This window comes from Saccoglossus kowalevskii, chromosome 11 (assembly GCF_978046115.1).
Source record: "Saccoglossus kowalevskii chromosome 11, keSacKowa6.1, whole genome shotgun sequence".
NCBI classification, from domain to species: Eukaryota; Metazoa; Hemichordata; class Enteropneusta; family Harrimaniidae; genus Saccoglossus; species Saccoglossus kowalevskii.
The window spans coordinates 10,730,413-10,758,038 of NC_140651.1; the positions used below are offsets into that span (position 1 = coordinate 10,730,413).

Sequence of the window (27,626 nt, forward strand, 5' to 3'; positions counted from 1 at the left end):
TTGTTGTTGTATGTTTATTGACCATAGATAATGTAATTCAATGCATTCTTTCGTGCCAAATAAAATACACTATACTATACTATATTTGTAACAATGCAATTCACTCTCTTTATTCACATACTTACACAATTTGAAATGATCATACATGGTTTGAGAAAGTATTGGTTGTTGGGAGAACGACCCCTTAGTAAGGTCGAGTCTTCGGCGCAAGGTTGGTGAGCAGATCTCGCCCTCCCCGTGCCAAATTCCGTGCCGCCGCCTCTGCTAAGTTACCTGTTATGAAAATAAACACGCATTACACAATAAACATATACATACCTAAATAATAAATAACTTGAATTCTCCGCACTAAAACTGATAATTCAATGATATATTACTTCCGATAACTAGTTACGGGGCAACGATGTTCCTTTCAGATTTGGTGTGTCAAACGGTACCTTTACTATAATGTTGTTGCTACAGCAACCAAAGCCGGAAATCGGGACCCAGCACGCTACGCATGCGCATAAGTGCATTCACAATGGCGGGTACTGCTATGAAAACTTGACGTGAGAGTGAGAATTTTTTGTTTCTTTTGCTGTTTTTGAATACAAGCATTACTGTTGTTGCACATGAGCTTACTGTAATATAACATTGATCCGAACTTTCGCAATTCTACGTAGAATATTGAAGATCTACGTTTTAACAAACGCCACAAAGTTGCCGAGGTCGAAGGCTGGACACTTCCCCTTTCCATCGCCTTGGAGTTGAAGGTACGCGATGACAACTAAAACAAGAACTCCGCGATCGGCGATGGACCCGCTAGCTTCGCTCCGAGAACCGACGTTTCCGACGGAGCGCACGGCACAGTCTGTGAAGAAAACACACGACCCGTCGTCTTTGACATCTGACAACTTTAAAACTCACAAAATGAAGAACTATATGAGTACGTGGACCCCAATCTTGCACAAGCCGTCGAACGACCAGGTAAGTTAGCGAGTCGGGACAACAGTACATATTTGCTTTTGTTGTCACCAAATGTCAAATGTCAAAGTGTGGAGACTGTGTTTATATCAAACACCACGATAACTAAGGCAGGGCGATTGAATTTCTCGCTGCTTTGTTGATAAAACATGGTCGTTTATTTTGATATTGGTAATCGTGAAGTTGCCGTTATATATTCACAGTGGTTGACCGTTGATGTGTGTCAATAAACACATCATTATTGCCACGTCTATAAGAACATGGGCCTGTATAGTTCAAAATAAGATGGCATTGTATCACCTGTTTGACTTGTCTTCACGCCATGTATTCTAGTTTAATATAATAATTATTTTGTTTGTAACTCCAATCTCATACTACTAGTCAATCTTATTTTCGTGGTTAGAAATAGGGGGAGGTGCATTTATTTATTTATTTTTATTTATTTATTTTGGGGGGGATCACTATTTAAATAAATAAATAGGAGCTGCATAACGTACAAATCAAATGTGGCATTACGTAACAAGTTAAACAACAAAAAATAAATCAAATGTTAGATTTAGCAACAAAAAAAACTATCTATTTGTTTATTAATTCTAATGTATGACTATGTGATTTAAATGCCAATTAATTACATATACTTTTTTTATGTTTAGATTTTTGTAGAACGAAGAGATCTTGTTGCTCATTGGGTAAGTTGAAACAACTTATGTACTAGTTTAGTTATTTTTTTTAGAATGTTGATCTAAAATTGTGCAACATTGGGGTAGCCTGACCTTGAGCAGAAGCAGTCATATTTTTATGATAGTGCTTAATCGATCCGGTAGTCAGAGTACTGAAATTGTTACAATCTGATAGCATTTGTAAACACTCATACACTGCTGTTGTCATATTTACATATTTGTATCTATTATCTACAGGAGACATTGTGTTTATTATAAAATAATTTATTACTTCAATTATTAAAATTAATTAATTGCAAGATTAATTTTCATTATTATACTTTCCTGTTATACACATTACTAATGATGTTGGTGTTTTACCGTACAATAACTGATTATTGAATGCGAGTCTACCTTTGACCTTTATGTGTGCTATTGTACTCCATTCCTTTTACCTGATATAGTAAGTCATGAGAAAATGAAATTATGGAGGAATTGGAAATAAAAAATAAGACAATTGAATAAAAAAAATTACTTAGTAAAGATAATTGAAGAACAACAATGTCTGATGGAAACAATTGCCATATTGGGAAAACAATTGCCTCAGTAAAGAGGTTACAAATTGCCCAGTGGAAATAATTAGGGAAATAAATTGTTCAATAAAGAGTATTGATTAAAAGCAAGCAGTCTTGCTACCCCAGGACTTCAAAGTAATGTTTTTAATTAAATATATTTTTTTATCATTCTAGTTTGATTTGTGGACTGACAGTCAGCGAAAAAGATTTCTAGGATATATATTCCAGCATTGTAAGAAATCTCAGCTACTTTTTGTTCAAGAATGGTTTGCTAACAAGGTACCATTAAGCAAGTCAGATTTCACTGTGGTCTTACCAAAGATTTTAGCTTTATATGTCTTCTCATTTCTTGATCCACGGAGTTTGTCAAGAGCTTCTATGGTGTGCTGGCATTGGAAGTTTCTAACAGAGCAAGTGAGTTTTGTTTTTTTAATTTCAAATTTTTAAATAGTAGTCCTTCTGCTTTTACAGTTGGATTTTTATGGGTTAATGTTGTTGGGATATGTAAATGTTTTTCATTGGTTGCTATGGTGAGCGTTTTCTTTCACATGTAAAAATATTACTTAGTGGTATGGGTTGAAAAAGTCATATGTAATCATGGATAAAAATTGTAAACATTTAAAAAAAATGATGTTTCATTTATTGAATTTCTAGCATAATAATCTATTTCTATTACGGTATATAGAATGTAGAGGTTTCTTCCATAATGCAATGCTCAGAAACTTTTGAAACTTTTTTTAGATATTTGTGTTCACTTCTGTAGGATGAATTATGGATGCCAAAGTGCGTGAAGTTTGGTTGGTTCTTACCTTACTCACCTGATAAGAATGAATATGGTGCATGGAAAAGACATTATATAGCGTGTCTTCAAACATTGGACGTAGTGCAACCATCAAAAGGGGTTTGTAATATATTATTATTTAAACATATCCTGAATATCATACAGTTTAGGCTCAGCAGTTAAAAAATTTGTCATTGTAGATAAAGGCCAAGGTATGTGAGGGGAAATCGTCTGTCCTTGTTGTTGTTGTCATTGTCGTTGACTTTGTCGTAAAACTTATTCTTGCGGTTACATCACTCAAATAGTTTTTATCATGGGACGCATTTGAGTCTTGCTGAATGTATCATTGTTTAATACTTTCAGAACTCTTTTTATGGTACACTGAGTGATGGTTTAGGAGTTTCTGGTGAAGGGAAAAAGAAGAAAAAAAGAACAGGTATGAAGTAGATCAATAAACACTGTACATTGCAAAACTATTAAATTTTTTTTGCCTCAAATTTCTGTAACTTGAAGGGTACTATTCGAGAGGGCTTAATTTGATAAAAGTTTTCCTGCCTTGAAACTATATGAAATTACACAATGATGTAATTCTGTTTGTTATTGCTAGGTTTTACCGTAAACCCTAAAAAAAGGTTTTAGGGTCTGTGGTTTTACATTATTCTCCAGTACTATATATGCAGTGATTGGTTGGCAATAACCTGTCTTTCTCACATGGTTGTATACCATTGTTCACTCAGTGCTATTATTAAATATACATGAATGTGTCCTGGTTCATAAAACATTGTTTCGACAACTATGACAAGTTACTGCTAATTCATGTTGCATATTTGTGCCCATACTACCGGTAGTTAGTAAACATGAATGTGCTGGGCTATTTGTTTTATTAGAAAACATTGTTTTTCACAGTTCCAACTGATGACAGACCACCATGGTTGAATAATGATCCAAAACCCAATGATTTAGAGAACTCCCATCGTGCTATGATGTCATCAGTGAATCCTAACGATCCAGCCCTCCCCACGTCTGCTTACCTGTATGCTGGACGATTTGGAATCAATCAAAAGGGGAGACCTAGTCAGAAATTAAGCAAGTCATGGTCTGGTGGCTTAACAGAGTTGGAATATGGAATAGAAACTAATGAGAGACGACAAAAACATAGAGCAGTTACAGTAAGTTATCTTTAAAATCTGAATGAGTTATTCATTATTTATTGAGCTTCAACAGGATAGACCCAGACAGGTGTACATTTACCAGTAGTTGTCTGGTATTCCACTACTCAAAATCTGAAAACAGACTGCTTTGTCCATACATCTGTGCATCCATCCTGAGCCATTTCTCAGACACATATACAACTGCTGGTAATTTCTGATACAAGGACATTGTATGATGTCATTCATATGCACTTCAAGTTATTTATTGATGAAAAAATGGCCAACTGGCAGGCATTTTTTCTGATAATCAGCCTATATAAATATCTAATACTGTTCACATCTCTTGAATGACTTGGTCAATTCCAATTCAAATCTCACCTGATGTCATGGTGGTAAATTGCCAAGACTTTCCGAACTTGGTGACTTCATAGTTTCAGATTTCAGATGTCAAAACACTAAATTATTTATGGTGACGTAACACTGACTTGTTGTAAATGATATCATTATATTACAATTTTGTTGCTAGGATACCATTTGATGTCTATTTTGTCAGTTACTATCTAAAGTAAACACAGCTAGATATCTTTGTATCGTGCCCTTTGGTTAATATCTGATATGACCCCAACTCAAAGATCATGTTATTGTTTAAACCCACATTCTTTTATTCCTTCACCCAACAATAAAAAAATCAAATTTGTTGTTCAATTTATTGTATTTGCTTTATTAGAATCACATCTCCAATAGAAGTGCATATAAACCAAAAAACCCATTTGTTGTATAGCGAATCATTAAAATATTACTTATTTTGATCATAGCACTGTAAGCTTGATTTACTATAAAAACTGTTTTTCTGCTAAAAATTGATATTTTAAGAGCAATCGCCATGGCAAATAGTCATGAAAATGACATATGTTGTGCAATAAGCACTGCAACAAAATATGATATTACTTGAATTTACAGATATTTGCATCTTGTGAAATTAAAACAATTAACAGTGTTAGAATAATATCACTTTTGTAAAAACTGAAAAAAATATTTTACGCATACATGCTCTAATAACTCCCAGGGAGGGATGGTGATGGGAAGGAAACACATGTAAAGTGGTAGGTGACAAAAGTAAACCCTTTCCAACTAAAACTAAATTAACTTGCAATATCAAAACCATCAATCAGCAGATATTCAAACAACGATATTTTCAAACAATGCCGAACATGCTGTAGCTCTATGAAAGTCAACTCTACTTTTACAACTTTATTCCAATTTTTGGTTTTGAACTATTGATAGTTGAAAGTATATGTGTATTTATTATTTATAAATACAATTATATATTTGAATACTGTTGACACAACAAACCCATTCCCTTGATTTTCATAAATACATATTAATTGTAAATTCAGTTGAATCAAACCAGCAAATTAACGAGCGTTGTGCCTAATAGTGCTATTTAAAATTTGGTCCAATATTATTTCATTTGCCAATAGAAATCTGTCTTTTAAATTTGAATTGTGAAATCGATAAATATTTATAAAAATCAAGGGTATGGATTTGTTGCGTCACCAGCACAAATTATGTAAGTCCATGTATTTATTTAATTATTAAATAATTATTTATTTATTCATCTATATAGAGTGGAGAGGACATTTATGGTAAAACAAAGGGTACCTTATCACATAGTATTGCTATGGAAGCATACCGTGACACTGGAGTAGCTATGGAACAGCCCTGGGAGACCCCACAGAAAAGACCTGTATCTAGAAGGTAATGTACAATGTTTTTAAACACATTGAAACCTAGTGCCTAAGCAAACAAAAGTGTTTAAAGATGTTTATAGAGGTATATGTTATGGAAAAACAATAAAAATTATATCATATCAGCATTTTAATTACCCAAATAGTAGTTCAGATTTTACAAGAACTATGTATGTGAATTACTTTATCAGAATTACACAAACAAGACCAAAATAAATGATTGCTATCTGCAGTGGTTCACTCAGAAACAGGAATTTAATCTAAAATCACTGTATGCTACTTCCAGGGACCAATTTCATTCTATCATAGTTACAAGTACATGTAGAATGTTCTGGGTGCTGTTTCACATTTGTATCTAGTTTCTTATGGTATACCCATGGCGGTGGTTATTATTGCCTCAATTTACTTATTGAAGTTTTAATTAGACCTAAAATTTGTTTAAACTTATAACTCGCTAATGTTGTTCAATATTATACTGACCGGTTGTGTTGAAGTGAAAACTGCATACAACGTATTTTGATATCTTTGGTTGCTGTAGGTATATTCTTGAATACTGTAAATCATAAATGTAAATTTTTGCTGCGAGAATTTTTTATGATTTGATGGTGTTCATGGAGATAAAATTCTCTGAAAGTTGGTGTAAGGATCCCAGTAAAATTGTCCATGATGCAAAAATTGATGATTTTCTTTGGATCCTGAAATTCTTGAAAGTTTGTCTCTCATAAAATTATGTTTACAGAACATTTAATTACAAAATGTGTTCAATATTTTATTAATTTTTAACAGGAAAGATTTATCAGGTGGATATGGTGATTATCCTCAGACACATAAATCTAAGAATGTCGCTGACTTAAGTCAGTTAAGTCAGAATTATCCCAGTCATGCTAATCCAAGGATTATCTTCATCTCATCTAGAATACCAGCATGTGAGGTAATTTACTTAAGCCTGTTGAGCTGAATTCAAATTTTGCACTACTGAGCATGTTACTGCACATATGTGCAATGTATTGTGGGAATTACATTCAAATTTTGCACTACTGAGCATGTTACTGCACATATGTGCAATGTATTGTGGGAATTACATTCAAATTTTGCACTACTGAGCATGTTACTGCACATATGTGCAATGTATTGTGGGAATTACATTCAAATTTTGCACTACTGAGCATGTTACTGCACATATATGCAATGTATTGTGCGAATTACATTCAAATTTTGCACTACTGAGCATGTTACTGCACATATGTGCAATGTATTGTGGGAATTATATTCAAATTTTGCACTACTGAGCATGTTACTGCACATATATGCAATGTATTGTGGGAATTACATTCAAATTTTGCACTACTGAGCATGTTACTGCACATATATGCAATGTATTGTGGGAATTACATTCAAATTTTGCACTACTGAGCATGTTACTGCACATATATGCAATGTATTGTGGGAATTACATTCAAATTTTGCACTACTGAGCATGTTACTGCACATATATGCAATGTATTGTGGGAATTACATTCAAATTTTGCACTACTGAGCATGTTACTGCACATATATGCAATGTATTGTGGGAATTACATTCAAATTTTGCACTACTGAGCATGTTACTGCACATATGTGCAATGTATTGTGGGAATTACATTCAAATTTTGCACTACTAAGCATGTTACTGCACATATATGCAATGTATTGTGCGAATTACATTCAAATTTTGCACTACTGAGCATGTTACTGCACATATGTGCAATGTATTGTGGGAATTATATTCAAATTTTGCACTACTGAGCATGTTACTGCACATATATGCAATGTATTGTGGGAATTACATTCAAATTTTGCACTACTGAGCATGTTACTGCACATATATGCAATGTATTGTGGGAATTACATTCAAATTTTGCACTACTGAGCATGTTACTGCACAAATATGCAATGTATTGTGGGAATTATATTCAAATTTTGCACTACTGAGCATGTTACTGCACATATATGCAATGTATTGTGGGAATTACATTCAAATTTTGCACTACTGAGCATGTTACTGCACATATGTGCAATGTATTGTGGGAATTACATTCAAATTTTGCACTACTAAGCATGTTACTGCACATATATGCAATGTATTGTGGGAATTACATTCAAATTTTGCACTACTAAGCATGTTACTGCACATATATGCAATGTATTGTGGGAATTACATTCAAATTTTGCACTACTGAGCATGTTACTGCACATATATGCAATGTATTGTGGGAATTACATTCAAATTTTGCACTACTGAGCATGTTACTGCACATATGTGCAATGTATTGTGGGAATTACATTCAAATTTTGCACTACTGAGCATGTTACTGCACATATATGCAATGTATTGTGGGAATTACATTCAAATTTTGCACTACTGAGCATGTTACTGCATATATATGCAATGTATTGTGGGAATTACATTCAAATTTTGCACTACTGAGCATGTTACTGCACATATATACAATGTATTGTGGGAATTACATTCAAATTTTGCACTACTGAGCATGTTACTGCACATATGCAATGTATTGTGGGAATTATATTCAAATTTTGCACTACTAAGCATGTTACTGCATATATATATGCAATGTATTGTGGGAATTACATTCAAATTTTGTACTACTGAGCATGTTACTGCACATATATGCAATGTATTGTGGGAATTACATTCAAATTTTGCATTACTGAGCATGTTACTGGATATATATGCAATGTATTGTGGGAATTATATTCAAATTTTGCACTACTAAGCATGTTACTGCATATATATGCAATGTATTGTGGGAATTACATTTAAATTTTGCACTACTAAGCATGTTACTGCATATATATGCAATGTATTGTGGGAATTATATTCAAATTTTGCACTACTAAGCATGTTACTGCATATATATGCAATGTATTGTGGGAATTATATTCAAACTTTGCACTACTGAGCATGTTACTGCACATATATGCAATGTATTGTGGGAATTACATTCAAATTTTGCACTACTGAGCATGTTACTGCACATATATGCAATGTATTGTGGGAATTACATTCAAATTTTGCACTACTGAGCATGTTACTACACATATATGCAATGTATTGTGGCAATTACATTCAAATTTTGCACTACTGAGCATGTTACTGCACATATATGCAATGTATTGTGGAAATTACATTCAAATTTTGCACTACTGAGCATGTTACTGCACATATATGCAATGTATTGTGGGAAATACATTATGGGTGATAACCTCCCATTGTATATGATGGAAAAATAATATCACCCTGATACTCACTAAATTATTGTATATGTAAATTTTTTGAAATGATTTCACAATGTTAGATTTCATATCAATAATAATACCAAGCAAAATTTTGAGATATGAATAAATAATTTCACCATGGAAACCAGTGTAAAAATGACAATTTTGACCATTTTTCATACTATTACAGACTCTTGTATCTCAAAAAATCTACTGATGACCCCAATTTTTTTTTTCATTTTCTGTGTTCTGATGGTATGAACTAATAATAACAAAAGTATGATGATGACGTTCAATCTTGAACTACATGGCTTATTGTAGTTATTGCACTCATATAGTAGTTATAGTTTGTTTTTTTGAAAGGTTGAGCAGCTGTACCTTCCCCATAGGCTTCAATTCTGATTCTAATAAGTGTTCTGATTCTGGAAACACCAAAGAGTTTCAGGTTATTATAAATATCAGCAATCAGCAATTGGTTCTGTAACTTACCCCACCTACATTTCCTCTAGATTACTTGTGTATTACCGGTATAACATTTTAAAACATAAACCGATCTGTTTCCAAACATGAAGGTGTCTCTTTCATGCAGAGTGTTTTTGTTTCCTAGATTGTATTGGATGCTGTATTATTTGGTGTTATACCAATAGTGTATGAATTTGAAGGCACTACCCTGGAATCTTTATTAGAGAGATTGGAAAGTGTACTGGCTGGTAGACATGCACGGTGAGTACTGTAAAATCTGTATTAGAACCTGTGGCTTCTATTAAAATTGTACAATGCTACAGAGAGGATGTGGCTTTTATTAGAGCATCAACACATATGAGAAATGGTGTTTGGTTCTTAATTGTTCAAAATAAATGAATGCAACTTATATTAGGGATGCAGCTTCTAATACAGATTTTACGGTAATATAAATAAAAAATATAGAAAAAGAAAATATTGAAATACCTAATCATAAATCATCATGTTGGTCTTAGCTTGACAGCACCTCTGTTTCATGTACAGACTTTGTTTAATGGGTGATAGATGTTCACAGAAAATGCATTCAACTTATTGGAGAGGCCTGTGTACTGCAACTCTTGTGATTGTCAAAATCAACTGTTGAGAATTAACCACATAATATTTGTTTTCTATAATTTTGAGAATGTATGCCCATATTAACAATATTAACAAAAATACATAAAAAAATGTGCAATCACAATTTTGGCAGGAAAATTGAGAACAACAAATTATTTGTGACTTTGCCATTCAAAGGATTAATGAAATATGCAATAATAGATCATAAATATTAACTTCACATTGTATTGTATTTTTTTTTTCATAGGAGTATTGGTTTATTTGTTGATGGATCTCCTGGGGAAGTTAAATTAGTCCAGTATTTTAAGACTAATCTCAAAACATTGGAAAATGATGAGATACGAAAGTTTTGGGAAACACTGTGTTGTCATGTATTACCAGCTGGCGTAGGTGGACATGTGGATATATTTCTACCTCTTGCGGCTAGTGGTATGTATACTATTAAATCTATGCCTTTATAGCAATTTTCACCTTATATGGCTTGACAATTAAAAAAAAAAAATTGGCTTATATTTCAAATAAAGACCACCTGCATATAGTGACTACTTTTAGGCAGTCTCAAGGCATAACATATATGAACAACCTATGTACATATCTTTTGTGACCAGTCTATGAGCAATATTTTTGCAGATTCTTCTTTATTTAGAGAAATTAATCTTTCATTCATAAAAACAACTTTTTATTTTAATTTTATATTTTTAGTCAAACCTATTTAATTTTAATATTGATCAATTCAACTAAAAGTTGCTGTAACAGTACCATCTCATTATTTTCAGAACAAATGTGTCATATGTATGAGATAAAAAAATAATCAAACCTCTATATAAAAGACCACTTGTCTATACACACTTTTAAGGGTGGTTGCTAAACGTATGTGGTTTGACTGTACTTATTACACATTACATACTCATGTACATGTCTAGTTTTTCCTGCAATCCAACACATAGAACTGTATAAAACTAAAACATGCACTTACAGATTTTCTAAACAAATTCTTTATGCAGTACTAGTACCGAATTCTGCCGTAAATTCGCCCATCCGAAAAATCGCCAATTTCAAGGCTGGTGGGCATTTATTTCTGGTTCAAAACATTGAAAAATTACCATAGCTCATTTAAATATGTTAATGTTATTGAACGCAATGCGGAAGATATTTCCGATGTTGTAGTACGATCTTTTGGCTTGGATTTTGATGGTAAAATGGCATGATTTTTTTTTTAACAGCTCATTGTCGAAGCAAAGCTCACCCATTCAGGCTAGTCACAATAAATATACTCTTGAATAAAAACTTAGTGGACTATTTTAGGCGTCAGGAACAATTAAAATGTCCGAAAAAATTACGTCAAAATATTTAAAAAAACAACTTCTATAACTGCCAAAAAATCGGCAAATTTACGGCAGAATCCGGTATACTGGAAGTGGTAGTTGGTAATCAGAGTCCTTTATGCAATTTACATATCTAACAACATTTTCAATGCTAACTGATATTATTGGTATTATTTCAGAGAGTGGAATGGAATTATTATTGCAGCTAGGAATATTAACAGGACTACAGTTTTCATCACCTACAGCTATAGTAGGATCTACTTATGCACACTGTAAGTTGAACACAGTTTATGTACTTATCTGTTGAGTCTGTCTAAAGACTGTACATACCTATATATCTGCAAATATCCCACTTAAAGGCTTCATTTGTCAAAGATTCAGGAATTGCTTTTTATTTTTTTAGGCGCAAATAAACATTTTGCTTCTGTCATTATGCTCATCATTTTGAAACATGTTTGTTGCCGTTTCCTGTACCATTGTAGTGCGCCACATGTAGAATGGGAAAATGTTTGTTTTCTGCTTCAGAGGATGTTTTCCATATAATGACGTTTATAATGCATGTCATTCACATGCCGTTGTATTGATAAGAGTGATATTGATTTAGTTCCATGTTTTTAGACTTTTTGTTACAAAACATGATAGACTGTCTGTATTCTTCTGCATCTAAGCTTTCAGAATATATATAAATTGTCATAGATACTTTCCAAGTATTTCTTTAAATGTGGTTGATGTACATTAGTTCATTATTCTAACCAGCTCAAAGTTTCATGACATTCTTATGAAAAATGGGTCTTCTTTTGTTACCATGTGCGTAATTGTTTGTAGTGGACAGTGAATGGTTGTTTTCACCCGATGGTATCACTCCACCAGCTCTGTACTTCAATGCTGACCAGTTAAAGGCTTGGATTAACACCGCAAATCTGGTCCAAGAAGCAATCAATGTGACAAAAAGAAGAGTTAAGTCTTATTTTGAGAAAGAACAGAAAGACTTGGCTGCTAAGGTTACGGGTAAGAATCAATTTCATCACATGTTAAAGTTGGTATTTGGAAACTCTTTCAATTTTGAGTGTAAACTTAGCCAAAAATACAATCTGAAAGTTAAAAACCTATAGTATTGTGCCATTTATCCACTAATGTTATTTATCATTTTCACTTCAATAAATCTCATCATACATTGCTGTTTTGAGTTCTGCTTCACACTAAACCCAGAAAAAGTATTTGATGTTTCTAGTCATCACATGCATCATTAAAGTTGTTTTGTTTTGTTTTATCTCAATTTTCCAAAAAAATAATAAAATCACAATTTTTAGTTAAAAAACAAATTAACCAGAAACTTTGTACCAGATTCGGCGGATACCCTGCCCTGGACGATCTTATGGAGGATTTGATTTTTTTTTAGAAAAATGTGGAGCAAAAGATCGCCCGGGCGATGTTATAGTAGATATTACGAAGCCCATCTTGTCCGGAAAAATAACCCTGCACTGATAAAAATGGTCTCAGAAAATGTTTAGAAAAATGATGTTTCGCATTGACCAAATATAATCATGCAAAGTATAAATTCAAAGTGTTTTAATACATTGGTGAGAGATTGCATTACGTGAACAAGAAGGAAAAGCAAGCCAAAGTCGAAACAGGGTGCAACCTTTTTCTTTCGTGCTCCGCGCATCGGTCGAGTAAAATTGTTATTATATCTGACGATACTGTAATCACATAACATGTCTGCAACTCTGGCTTTCAATATATCAACATCGTTTACTTGGTGCGCTGCTTTTTAAATGACGCAAATTTGTTTACAATATTGTACCGGCTCTGAATATTTCAACTTTGTAATGCTTTCATAATAATTACGCAAACTCAAGTAATTCATATTACAGACTTTATAATGCGTTGCACTCGTAATAATTACGCAAACATAAACATGGGCGCATTTAAATCATAGTAGTCAGGTGTCTTGTGATTCATCGATGTTCCCAATGGTGAAATATTTTATTCGAAATGAAGTGAATATGTAATATAATAAACTCTGGGCAGCGCACTTCGATCGCATTATTCACGTACATTTCGACTGAACTCTACTAACCACGAACGCGAGGAGTTTGCTGAAAGGGAACGCCTTTTTTGGACATAAAAATACACGTCAAATACAAGATTATGTGTGCAAAGTTAGATTTCTAGAACGTACACGACCGCTTAACTCTGTGTTTTTCAATAATCATGTCGCATGTGAAACGTAGGAGACATTTTAGTTCGCCAATTTCCTGTTTACCGATCTTGAACTTTTTGTCAGGAATGCGATACAGACAAAGATTAAACATTAACGATACCTACCGTTGTCAAATCAACCAAGAGGCTCGAATCAGGAAGGCTTGGGTATTTCAAATTTTATGAGTGTAATAAACGTAAGTGAAATGTATTCACGAACCATAATACTCGTACTTTCTAAAGTTACGACTTTTACTCTTGAAATTGGTGATAAATACTTGCATAAAATAAAAACATATACCATTTTTCATGCAACAACAATTTGTATACAGCATTGGATTTATTAGATTTTTACGTTTTTCGACTTCACAGTGAATTATTTTAGCGTCATATTTGAAATAGCGCGCTCGATGCAAGATGTCGGACGGGAAAATTGGGGTCTCTAAACATGTTTGTTGGTTCAGTTAGGCAATGTGTGGACCAAAACATCGCCCACTATTTGAAACATCGCCCATGGGCGGGGTTTAGGATGGGCGGGGTATCAGCCGAATCCAGTATATATAAGAGACAAATGAGTGAAAAACTTGAACATTTTTAGCCGTGAAAATTTCTCTGGAATCATATGACACAAGGTGTTAGCTACTTCTGTGGCAAATGCCAAAAAAATCCCCAAATAGCAAAAATTGTTAGCAGCAATATTTTTGAAATATACAGAGCCTGTGTATGTTGGCAATAGTGTCAAAATGACTTTTTTCTACCTTGCCAACCCTATTGTGAACTTTCTTTTAGTCACAATTGCTTATTATATAGTGGTTACCAGCATCTGTATATACATCTGTATTATTTCACGAGTCTTATCAGCCTTTGCAGACAGTTTTGAAGACATTGCATACAAGATCTGATCTGATCTGATTCGACCCGACCTGTGCTTGTAAAAAAAGATGCCAAAGATTCTGCCATCTCTGATGACTTTCTTGTTTTGTTCAAACTTCTTTTTTAAAATTTCTTACTGCAGGTGAGATTGTGTTTGATGCATTGAGTTTACGGAATATCAAAAAAACTAAAGAAATAACACCGATTCTGACACAAGCTATTGAAGCTATGGCTGAAGAGGAAAATGTAAGACATTCTTGTACTTTTATACATATACTGTGGAATACTTTATTTTCGCTGGAATTTATTTTCGCTGAAAAGGCTTTTTGGGCGTTTTGCTTGGAATTTATTTTCACTGATGTTTGATGAGATTAATGTAAAATATTGGAAAAAATGTATATTCACCGGATTTTATTTTCACGGAATCATCCCTTCAGCGAAAATAGCGAAAATAAATTCCAAGCGAAAATAAAGTATTCTACAGTACCTTTCAACCTTTTAAGTCTCTTAATTTTTTTACCAAACATTTGGTGCAACATTTTATAAAATTTTATCAATTTCTCTATAATTTATTTGATATTTGATAAGGTTAAACCGATTGATTTCATCGCCAATTACCTAAAAGAAGTTTCTGATGGTGGAAAACCAAAAAGTACGCTAGGAAATACTAAAGAAGATCCGTTGTATACTCCAAGACCTGAGAAGAAACGGACAATCCAAACCAATAAGAAGAAGAAACCTGTGATGATGAATGGTATTCAAGTGAGTTAGGTGGTCTTTCTTTACTTGAGTTAGGCAGGCTTTGTTTAGTTAAGTTGAATGTTTTTATGTATTTATTTTTAGTATGCTTAAGGTTCCAGTGTTTATTTTATGTAAGTTGAGGATGTCAGTGTTTCTTTTAAGTGAGTTAGGGTTTCTGTGTTTGTAAATTCCTAATTTTCGAGTTGTTAGCTTTCTACGGAATTCCGCTAGAGAGCGCATCCAAAATACCCGGATGACGAGCCTGAGTGGGGTTGTTTTTATTGAAGTTCTGTATTCTTACATGCATAAATCAATAGATTGGATAAGCAAAAAAAATCCAGAACTCCGCGAATTTCTTCAGGATCGTAGTATAACTTGCAGCTAAACTTTTTGAACTTTGAGTTAGGAAACGTGTTAAATGTTCGCCAAGAGTCAAACAATCGTCGTACTGTAAAACACGGTGAGTCGACGATAACTCTGGTAGATCTGTGTAACGTAAAATCTTGGCAAAAAAACCTTCATACTTTGCCTTTGTTTGAAATAGCTGATATGTTCGCATATTTGTTGCATCGAAGTGACTGGACAACAGCCAGACTGAAAGAATATCGACTTGATAATGGTTAATTACTTCATAATTTTCGTAAAGCTTCATCATGTGCAGAATACAGAATTTATTTTCATTATGTGTATTCGGCAATGATCCATGAAGGAAAATCCTTACAAGCCATGGTTTATTATTAAATCAAACTCTAAAATAGTTTCTGGTGTAACTGTGTAGAGTAAGTTTGATTTAATATTTTATTCACCAGGCGATCAGCAGATGCAATCATAAATGGACACACGTTTTTTCCTTCCGTAGTTATTTTAACTTCAAATTCGCAACAAATGCCATCATAAGGATTCTGAACAAGAAGATCGATGTGGGAATCGGCAACGAGCGAATTTTCCATCAAATCCGGCTCAATGTTTTCATTTGCGCTCGTCTCGGGAAGCTGACAGAGTCTTCGTTTTTCAATTGATGTATAACTGGGGTTGAAAGACGGCTGTCTCCAGTTATTGAACTAAAAAATACTGGCGCAGGATGGAAAATGCCGTGAACAAACCCGGGAATATAGCTTGGCGTCCACTCAGGTTCCCGACGACGCATTCGAATTCACTGGCGTTGAAGTATTGATTTCTTGGACGAAAGAAATGTATGAAAAGTTACGCCTTTCATCTCAGGATATTTCGCTGTTTTTTTTTTTAATTTTGATTTTAATTTTGTTTTTAATCGAACCCCGGGAATGGCCTTGGGCATTACAATACCAGTTAACCATTTTGACCAATTCTTGCAAAAAATAAGACTTCGGCAACAGTAACTACTAGTATATTGCTTACAGCAGACGCCGCTTAAATTTCAACCCCACCACGAACGTTGAACGGACTGTCATCCGGGTACTTTGAGAACGCCCTCTATCGAATTTCGTGCGAAAAATAGTAACTCGGAAATTAGGAATTGAGTTGAGAGGATCTAGTGTTCTGGGCCTATCACAGCCTGATTTCCTTTCCAGCCATTATAATTTTTCAGTTTTCCGTAATTTTCATTAAATTAAATAATAATTTGTAACCAAGGAGACAGCAGCTTGTAGATTATCATCAATTTTTTTATTCAATTTCTTCATCTTTTCTGGCAAATAGATTATGAAAAATATTTCTTTTTTTGTTAACTGTGGTCATGAACAGGCTAAGAGATTAGCATACTGATTGTCACCCAAACACCAAAATCTCATCTCATCTGTGTTGACTCCAATTTTCATAGTTTTGATTTTGATTTCTTAATATTGTATTACTAGCTCGGTAGCGACAATGAGTCAGAAGATTCAATCGAAGAGTCCATTGAGGATGAAATTGAGACGGAAGATGATCTTGTCATTGATGCAGATAAATACGAAGAGAAACCCAAGCAAAAACAAGTTGAGAAACTTGACTTGGAGGAGAAGAACACATATAAGGAATATCAGACAATGGACAAAAGTGGATTTGTAAAACTGGTGAGTACAGCCCCCATAGGAAGTAAAATACTCTCAGTTCATTGGTCAGTTTAGCTTATTAGCCATGCAAATATATTCACATGTCACATACTATGGGCTGTCAAATTTGAACCATGGGAAGTAAAATACTCTCAGTTCATTGGTCAGTTTAGCTTATTAGCCATGCAAATATATTCACATGTCACATACTATGGGCTGTCCAATCTGAACCATGGGAAGTAAAATACAAAACCAAACCCATGTGATCTCTTGATTAACAATAATTACAATGACAGCATTTTCAGTCAGCCAATCATTCTTTGACATTTGAGATTATGACTTTTTTAATTCTTTTTTTGTTTAATTTTTAGTCAACAGCACAGCTTGCTGACCATCCTGACAAACGGACGTCTATTGTATTTGAAATACTGGGAAGTGAAGTTAACTATAAACGTAGTCTTACCATTGTTAAAGATGTCTATGTATTACCGCTGAAAGCTGCTCTAAAGTCGAACAAAGCCATCATCAGTACACCTAACTTACAAACAATCTTTACTGATATTATGAATGTATTGGGACTGACTAGGTAAGTGAGATCATTTGATTGGTCAAATGTATTTGTGATGTCATCATTGCTAATTTACATATCTCAATGTTATTTTTCCATCTTAGAAATTAGATTAGAAATTTTTCAATTTTGATTTCTGTGTTCAAACACAGTTAAATTATTAGCCATTTTGTTATGTCATAATTGACAGTATGTCTCCCTTTATCTCTCAAATTTCTAGTATTGAAAAACAATGTTTGTCCAATAGCGCCCTCAAACATTAGACTGAAGTAAATGTTCTCTTTTGTTTTTACCATCTAAATATTTTAGGATGTTTTTTTAAAGATTTAATTAATTAATAATAATTTAAGTAAAATTATGAGTGAAAATAATGGATGTGTATTTTGTGGTCTAGCGCCATCTATGGCAAACTTCAGAAAATGTATTTGATTTCAGCTGTTTATGACACTTCTGTTGCGGAGAGTACTCTGTCAATTTTTTTTATAAATTGATATATAACTTGCACATTGATTGTGTTATCCAGGGAAATTGTACATGATTTGACTGACCGACTGGAAGACTGGGGACCTCATCAATGTTTAGCTGATATCTTTGTCAAGTTTTCATCTAAGTTAAAAGTGTACACCAACTTTTTAAATAATTATGCTGTAACTTTATCCACGATTGACAAGGTCAGTAATGATTTTATCCTTTTTCATACTTTCCAAAATGTTGGTGCAACATTTTTTCTGTTTTTTGGTACTTTTCTATATTAGTTTTGATCATTTTGGACCAGTCGTCGTCGTCAGCCTCCGTCCATCTAGGAAGACGATGGGTTGCGCCATGATGTGGTTGAACTTGAGCAGCGTCTGTGGTGGCTGTAGAGCCCAATCCTTAAGTGACAGTCCCTGCAGATGAAAACTGAATTGTCGAGTGAGCTGGTAGATGCTTTACTCCTCAGTCGCTGTCTTTCGTGTCTGTCCTCTTTCACGCCCTGGATGCCTTTGCTGACTGCTTGTCTCCATGCTGAGCGGTCATCGGCTGTTATCTCCAATGACTGTGTGTCTATGTGAGTAGCCTTGAGGTCTCTTTTACAGACGTCAAAGAACCTCAGGCCCGACTGGATTTTGGACCAAATAGACATATTTTCCTCCTGGCTACAAGTCTTGATCAAAATTTGGGAAAAATTATGAAAAAATTATGTGAGTTAAAAATTTGTGAATGGTGAAGAAAGTTGACTTTGGCGCTCAAGCGGTTCTCAAAATGCAGGAACATTCTCACTCATAAAATTTACCTGAATCAGAAAATTCTTTAAAATTAAGCAATTCACAGTATTCTACGTCAGAGCTGTCTTTGATCCATAAATTTACCTTGATAGCTTCAAAAATTATTATCATATTCATACACTATTTCTTAGCCAACTAAGTTTTGTCGACAATACAATTTTAATACCACAACAATTCTACTGTATGTGATACACTTCACTGGTGACTGGTACACGAATTTGCAAAAAAGAAATTCCTTATCCCTGAACACATGCGACTTGTTATTGGTCTAAATACATACCCAAACATAAGGTCAGTGATTCATTTGAATTTGTGATTTACATGTACAAATGACATGTTATATTTTTATTCTTTACCCTCTTGGCTTGGTGTACATTTAATAATTCTGAATAAAAATAGCCTTTCAATTGTTATGGTACACCAAAATATTAACTCATTGTGACGGTTTTTGTACAACATCCACAGTTCTGCTCTTTAATATTTTAGTTTCAGTCGCTTTTCTTTAATCCAGTTCACAAAGAAAGACATTTCTTTTAATATAACAAAGAAAGAGCAAGAATTGATTTCTGTATGGATTGCGTAAAAGGGTTTGTCGGCATCGTATAGATTTCCAATCACCTCTTCTATAGATACTTGTGTCTTAAAATACATCTCATTTAAGATAAATAAAAGTACTGCATATTTAGCTTGGCTCTTGTTCATTTCATGGATTCAGACTATAAAGAAACATTATGGATTTCCTATGGCATCCTTTCTATTGCATTTCCATACTGAATTCTGACTGTGTACCCTGTATACTTATGAATTCTTCCTCACATGTACCCGTTATTGAGGTTATCAAATTAGCATACTAGCATTTTGAAGCTGTATTTTGTTGCCAAGTTCACATTGTATAAAATTGTGAAATACAACTTGAAGTTAAAATGCAAAGTTTTATTTTGAAGATTGTATAATTTCTGTTTCACCAAATGTAAAAAATGTAAACATGTTTTCATTCCCTAAATGACTGCAGGAAATCATTTTTCAATCAATCAAAATATCAAAATTATTGCTTATGCTTTGCTCTAAAAGAATTAATATTGAATTGATATTTTAAAGTGGAAAGGATTATCTGATTACCCCCCCCCCCCCCCCCCCGGACACAGATGTGCCGAAATGAGGGCTTCGCTCGTGAAAGTATGGCCGCAGGATACACCGCATCACTTGTGAAAATAACTTCCATACGCAACGAAAGCCACGGGGAGGGTGTGGGGTTCTGTCATAGTATTCACTTGTAATGATTTACAATTAAACTAATTATTTATAATTATAATTTATACCTTTATTACACTTATTAACCAAACTTAAAATTAAATGTATTGATTCTTTGCGGTAGTATTAAAGACTTATTTTATCTTATCTTATGTGAATAATATATGTCATCCACCATGGGGCCAATTTATACCATGGTGAATGTTTAGCGTATTCATTTCTTTTCAGTGTAAAGAACAACATCCTCGATTTAGAGCGTTTCTACGTCGTTACGACAGAAAACCAGATACCAAGATGTTGACTTTACAAGAACTGTTCTTGCCGCCAACTAGACGTATAGCAGAGTATGTTTCGTTACTGCTAGCTTTGGAAAGATACACACCAATTGATCATGCAGATAGACAGGACATATCAACTGCTATTATGAAATTCACTGAGTTACAGAAATATATTGATGGTGTAAGTATTGTAGTTCAATGAGCGTATTTTGTTACCTGGTATGATTAACCAGTTATACTCCACTATGGAATGATTATGCAAAGTGAAATTTCCATAACTGACGAATGAGAGATAAGTATTTTGTCACCTGGTATGATTCACAAATTATACTCCACTATGGAATGATTATGCAAAGTGAAATTTCCATCACTGACGAATGAGAGATAAGTATTTTGTCACCTGGTATAATTAACAAATTGTACTCTACTATGGAATGATTATGCAAAGTGAAATTTTCATCACTGACCAATGAGAGATAAGTATTTTGTCACCTGGTATGATTACCTAATTATGGAATGAATATGCAAAGTGAAATTTTCATCACTGACCAATGAGAGATAAGTATTTTGTCACCTGGTATGATTACCTACCAGTAATTATGGAATGAATATGCAAAGTGAAATTTTCATCACTGACCAATGAGAGATAAGTATTTTGTCACCTGGTATGATTAACAAATTGTACTCTACTATGGAATGATTATGCAAAGTGAAATTTTCATCACTGACCAATGAGAGATTAGTATTTTGTCACCTGGTATGATTACCTAATTATGGAATGAATATGCAAAGTGAAATTTTCATCACTGACCAATGAGAGAGAAGTATTTTGTTACCTGGTATGATTAACAAATTATATTCCACTATGGAATGAATATGCAAAATGAAATTTCCATCACTGACCAATGAGATATAAGTATTTTGTCACCTGGTATGATTACCTAATTATGGAATGAATATGCAAAGTGAAATTTTCATCACTGGACCAATAAAAGATAAGTATTTTGTTACCTGGTATGATTAACAAATTATATTCCACTATGGAATGAATATGCAAAATGAAATTTCCATCACTGACCAATGAGATGTAAGTATTTTGTCACCTGGTATGTTTACCTAATTATGGAATGAATATGCAAAGTGAAATTTTCATCACTGGACCAATAAAAGATAAGTATTTTGTTTCCTGGTATGATTAACAAATTATATTCCACTATGGAATGAATATGCAAAATGAAATTTCCATCACTGACCAATGAGATACAAGTATTTTGTCACCTGGTATGATTACCTAATTATGGAATGAATATGCAAAGTGAAATTTTCATCACTGGACCAATAAAAAATAAGTATTTTGTTTCCTGGTATGATTAACAAATTATATTCCACTATGAAATGAATATATGCAAAAGGGCAATTTTCATCTAACATATGTGTTACATGCAAATATAATCAGTCAGTGGTAAGTTACGTAAACAACATTTATTTTTTGTTTACAGTGTAAGTTACGTGCAGAAAGAGAAAGAAAACTGATCCAGTTACAGAAAATAATACTGAATTGTCCTGTGTTATTAGAAGCAAATCGTTATTTGATAAAACATGACAACGTGGCACATTTAGTTGCACAAGCAGATAATATTAAATCTGAATACAAGTAAGTAACCCCTCTCAGTTTTGGATAACCAATAACCAATTTTTAAGTTGGATTGAGCATTTGTGTCATTGAATATTTGTGCATATATATAAATGTATATATCACAGTTTTCACTTTATAAAAAGACGGGAGAAGGAAATTTCAAATTATCATGAATAATCAAAATAAAATTACTGTAGTTGTCCAATACACCGCATATCCAAAACCTCACCCATGGGCGATGTTTCAGCAGGTGGGTGACCTTTTAGAAAATATCTAGTGCAGATCAAAGTTTCAGAAATGTGCCATAAATTCATAATTTTTTTGATTTGGGAGTCATTTTTATAACATTTTAGTCTATATGGCACCTAAATTAGAGTTTTTAATTCACGTATTTCGTAGTCGCTGATGACATTATTCTTGATATCCTGCAACCCTTGTTAACCCTTGTCACATTTAGGTTATAATGGATTAAAATAGTAATACTCACTCAAAATACTCACCCAAAAATATAACCTATCCATTCAAAATATTGCCCATATTGGTCGGTATCAGGCGAAAACCATTATGAAGTATGTTTTATGACAATTTTAAAATAAAAATAAAAAAAACTAATTAGCCTGCATCGATTTTGCAACACAAATTAACAAGTGAAATTTTTTTTAATCACTAGTTTCCTCTTTTCATGAAAAATTCACAAAATACTAGTAGTTCCATAAATAGTCTGCTCTTCCCTTCAGAAGAATGGGATTGACCCTTTAACCTTTTCATCACATGTTCTCTTTTTTCATCACAAATTCACAAAATAGTCCCATTTATAGTCTGCACTTTCCTTAAGAAGAATGGGACAAAAATAGCCAAATTTTTTGAGTACAAACTGAAAATTGACTCAGATTTTGTAGTATTCATTGTCAAATTTCATCAACATTTCGTGTGTTTTGTTCGTTTCAGGATGTATCAGCACATAGAAGATCTGGGTTTATTTTTGTTCAACGATGCGTTAGTGGTGACTATCCGCACAATCAAACATTTCCCGTATGAGAGGTCTGTGGAAGAGAAATTCAAATTCTATGCCTCTATTGGACTAATACGATTGAAAATAGATGACCTACCTGATACAAAATGTGAGTACCCATAAATATTGTCTATTGTCTAAATACTGACAGTGAGTAAACCATCATTTTATTTAAATGAAGCCGAAGAATTCACAAAATTTCTATTTTGATGAAAGTGCTGGCCATGGATGAGAAATTGGTGTATGCATATTAATCACTTTTTAGTTCCGCTGTCATCATAGATGACAGAGCTGAGCTGCTCATATAAGTAATTGTCTGTCAATTGTACATCAATAATTGCATTTTTGACTTGTTCTTGAAAACTACTAGCTCAATTGCTTTAATACTTGGTGTGTAGGTGCCTTGGGTGCATCTCTGTCAGATTTGTTCATTTCATGACAATATCTTCAATTCTCTATTTTCGTAAATGAAAGCTCTTTTGAATCTTCCTTCTTGAAACTGTATTGTAAGAAAAACCAGGTTCCCCTAATCTAAACCTAGATCTCCCTGGTCTGTCTTTCTTTGTTCTGTTGTTTGTTTTCAGTGGAGGTGTTAATGTGATGTTAACCAGAGAGTGAGGTTCAGACTTACTGGTACTACAAATTTTCATTATGTAGGTCAAGTTGGTCTGAATAAGAGCTGGAAAGAGCTTAACCTAGGTTCATACAAAGTTTGTGGTGTCACAAACATAAAGTGAAAACTGTGATATGCAAATTTTTCTAACTTATGCATGTGATGACCACATGGTGTTTTTTTTTTGGGGGGGGGGCTTGTAATAATAACAACCTTTATTGATATCGTATCCCTTCTGGGATCTAGATTAGAATACAATAAGGTTATAAGGAACAATAAAATACATAAGTAATAATAATAATAAAAAAGAAATAAATAGTAATACTGTGAAAATATTATTATATAAATATTTTTTTGGTGTTATTTTGAGGCAGCTGGTAAATTGCTTTTCATGAAATTCTCTCTTTTATTGAAACAGTCGCTGATAAACTTGGCAATTGCTTGGACGGTTTCAGAATTTTTGTTATTGAGAAGTGCTTTCAGATTACCGGATAAGTTTACGTTTTCAAACAAAGCATCTCTTTCAAATTTGTACTGGTTACAATTGAAGAGGAAGTGTTCTTCATCTTCAATTTCATTGGAGTCACAGACAGGGCATGTTCTATTTAAGACATCTATGTTGTGATATCGCCCAACTTCAATCTGAAGTATGTGGGCACTTATCCTCAGTTTAGTCATAGATGATCTGTGGATGGGGTTTTTAATAATTTCAAGGTATTTTTCAAGTGCAAAATCAGTTTTCAGCTGTCTGTAGGTACGAAGTTTATTTTTGTGATTGTATTACAATAAGTTTAATTTCAATAAAACCCCAAAAAGTCAAATCATGTTCGAGAATTGATGCTTGAACAGATAATTATTGATTCCTGACGACTTGTTATCTGATTTCAGACATACGACATGGATTTGCCTTGACGACACCAAAAAGAAATATGATCTGTTCGGCTGATTCATATGAAGATAAACTGTGTTTTATAACCGCTGTAGAGAAAGCTATACAGACTGCAGTGGAATCAGATTAAATCATTCTTAATCACTTATTAATTAATTAATCAATCATCTTTAAACTTACATCGACTGCAGGCTAGAAAAGCACAGCTTAACTATGATACAAATACAATTTCTTTATCAGTATTAATTGAATTGTAAATTATTTATGATTAATCATGTGATTTTACTATTTTTATATTGATATGTCACAAATCTGCTTCACCCTTTTAGAAATTATGTATATATTATCAACAAATGTATAAATGTAAATAATCTAATATTTTTGACTGCTCTGTATAAAAAAAATTTCATAACAGAATTTTAGGTTTTACTCATGTAACAATGTATCACGACATTTGCAGAAGTCCTGTTGTCTCAAAAAAAGCTTAGGATATTTTGTCATAATAACAACTAACGTCATGGGACATTTCTAATCGTTTGCCATATTAAATGAAAATAATTTATTGTGCACTGAATTTTTAAAATGCTTGCTCATTATATTAAATAATGTCATTTTTTCTGTAATAGTGAACAATGCAGTGGTTGCTATGGTTCTAAAATGTACCCATCAATTTGATACTTTTCTGTTCATGCTACATGCTAGAAGCATGTTAATACCATATATGGTCATAAGTGCAGTGGTTGCTATGGTTATAAAATGTACCCATCAATTTGATACTTTTGTGTTCATGCTACATGCTAGAAACATGTTAATACCATATATGGTCATAAGTGCAGTGGTTGCTATGGCTCTAAAATGTACCCATCAATTTGATACTTTTGTGTTCATGCTACATGCTAGAAGCATGTTAATACCATATATGGTCATAAGTGCAGTGGTTGCTATGGCTCTAAAATGTACCCATCAATTTGATACTTTTGTGTTCATGCTACATGCTAGAAGCATGTTAATACCATATATGGTCATAAGTGCAGTGGTTGCTATGGCTCTAAAATGTCCCCATCAATTTGATACTTTTGTGTTCATGCTATATGCAATTTTTACACAAAATTGAAATAAATGCTGCACATGAAATGTGTCAGTTTTTAATCTTAACTTTTGTAACCTATTACAAAGTTTTTCAATATTTTTTTTCAGAAATGTGGATCAAGATTATCATGTCTATTTGGTCTGAATTAACAAAGTAACAAATAAATAAAAAATAAGCAATAATAATAATATGTATTACCGGTAATAATTTTCCATTGTCATGAATCTTTATTAAAAAAAATTGAAAGCATGATTGTAATGTAATACATTGCACCAATATTTATTTACATTCCAGTAACTGGTTACTGTTTTTCCAAGTTTTTTTTTATGATTCCTTTATATATTTATACATTAGTTGTTTTTCCCATTCCGTCCTTTTAAAACTAGTTACTGTTATTTTCACTGACATGTAATTTCACTATTTTGATGTTTTGAGCATATATTTACTGTGTTTTAATTTCACAAATTTGTCAAGGAAACAATGAGTTCCATTGTTATTTTACATGTTAACATGTATTTAATTTAGCAGATTTTACTTATTAATGAAAATAGAGAAATTAAAACCCAACAAATAATTAATGCCTTTACTGTAGTATAATTTCTTCTTCTGCATGATTTGTAAAATTTACTTTTTATTATTTTTAACATTAAATTTAAAAGGTTACTATTTTTATTATTATTGTAATTATCTATTTACATTTCAAAATTAAACATTTGCTAGTATAAACTAATTTTGTTGAAAGAAAAATCATATTTTGGTTTGCCTGTAATGAAATGGGATTAATATATATTGTTGAAAGAATTCTGTCCATGTTATCATTGTTGTTGTTGTTGTTGTTGTTAACAATCTTGTCACTGCAAAGGTTTATATGACAACCAGAACCAGGTCTCTCTACATTTAATGATGCGTGAAATGATACTTCTGACAATTCAACAAAAACCAAATGTACTTATAAATATATAAAGAAATTATTAATGAAAAGTCATTCTAAAAAATGGCAACCGGATCCACATCTCTGCCAAAATCCGATTGGTCTTCGTGTCAAAAATGGAATGGCATTTTCATGTCATTCATGGCTATCCGTACATGTTTTTTTTACCTTTAGGCTTGTTTAGATTATGTGTTTGTCATCTCTGGATATGTTGGGGTGGGGGGTTGATCAAATGATCAAGAACTTTGTTCTTTCATGCACTTGGGGAAAAATGAGAGACTGGAATGCTTAAATAATTGTGGTGTCTGCTTTGTGTTCAGATGAGGTTGCATTGTTGGTCATCACAGGTTGGTTCCTTAATTTGGGCTCCATTCTGTACTTTATTCAGCGCAGCTTGATTTTCAACAGTACACTTCTCGTTTTGTTACAGTCATACAGTCAGTCACATTTAGCACTGCCCTATCTGCCCTCACCAAACAGTCAGTTTACTACATCACCTACCAGAAAATCCGTGGAAATAATAAATTTCATTTATTACTCGTTGGGATTAATTACAGTTTGAATTCGCTTTGATTCTTGTTTTGGCCGGGTAAATTTGCTCATTTTTTCACGAACTCATTTCTAATCTTTTCTTAGATTGCATCATGCCTAAGTCATTAAAAAAGACCGAGAATGTGCTTGCTAGACCTACGGCACATAAGTCGTATTCA

At 33.1% G+C, this 27,626-nt stretch overlaps 1 protein-coding gene across 1 annotated transcript; it reads left to right on the forward strand.

Annotated features, from left to right (window-relative positions):
* The first annotated feature begins 326 nt into the window (after nt 1–326).
* LOC100369302 (epithelial cell-transforming sequence 2 oncogene-like) lies at nt 327–26,786 on the forward strand. The gene is made up of 21 exons (XM_085505186.1): nt 327–966; nt 1,617–1,652; nt 2,372–2,611; nt 2,961–3,098; nt 3,342–3,414; nt 3,885–4,147; nt 5,757–5,887; nt 6,664–6,808; nt 9,764–9,879; nt 10,481–10,662; nt 11,738–11,830; nt 12,384–12,566; nt 14,776–14,879; nt 15,222–15,395; nt 17,207–17,404; nt 17,755–17,969; nt 18,475–18,622; nt 20,696–20,926; nt 22,245–22,399; nt 23,330–23,502; nt 24,895–26,786. The coding sequence occupies exons 1-21, from the start codon at nt 760–762 to the stop codon at nt 25,023–25,025; spliced, it is 3,336 nt and encodes a 1,111-aa protein (XP_085361312.1). The 5' UTR covers nt 327–759; the 3' UTR covers nt 25,026–26,786.
* Nucleotides 26,787–27,626: the final 840 nt, after the last annotated feature.

Excerpts from the sequence above, each read along its gene's own strand:
- LOC100369302 (XM_085505186.1), top strand. The coding sequence starts at position 760 with ATGACAACTAAAACAAGAACTCCGCGATCGGCGATGGACCCGCTAGCT. Across the intron at positions 6,809-9,763 it reads CTAGAATACCAGCATGTGAG|ATTGTATTGGATGCTGTATT; the intron begins GTAATTTACTTA and ends TTTGTTTCCTAG. Across the intron at positions 9,880-10,480 it reads CTGGCTGGTAGACATGCACG|GAGTATTGGTTTATTTGTTG; the intron begins GTGAGTACTGTA and ends TTTTTTTCATAG.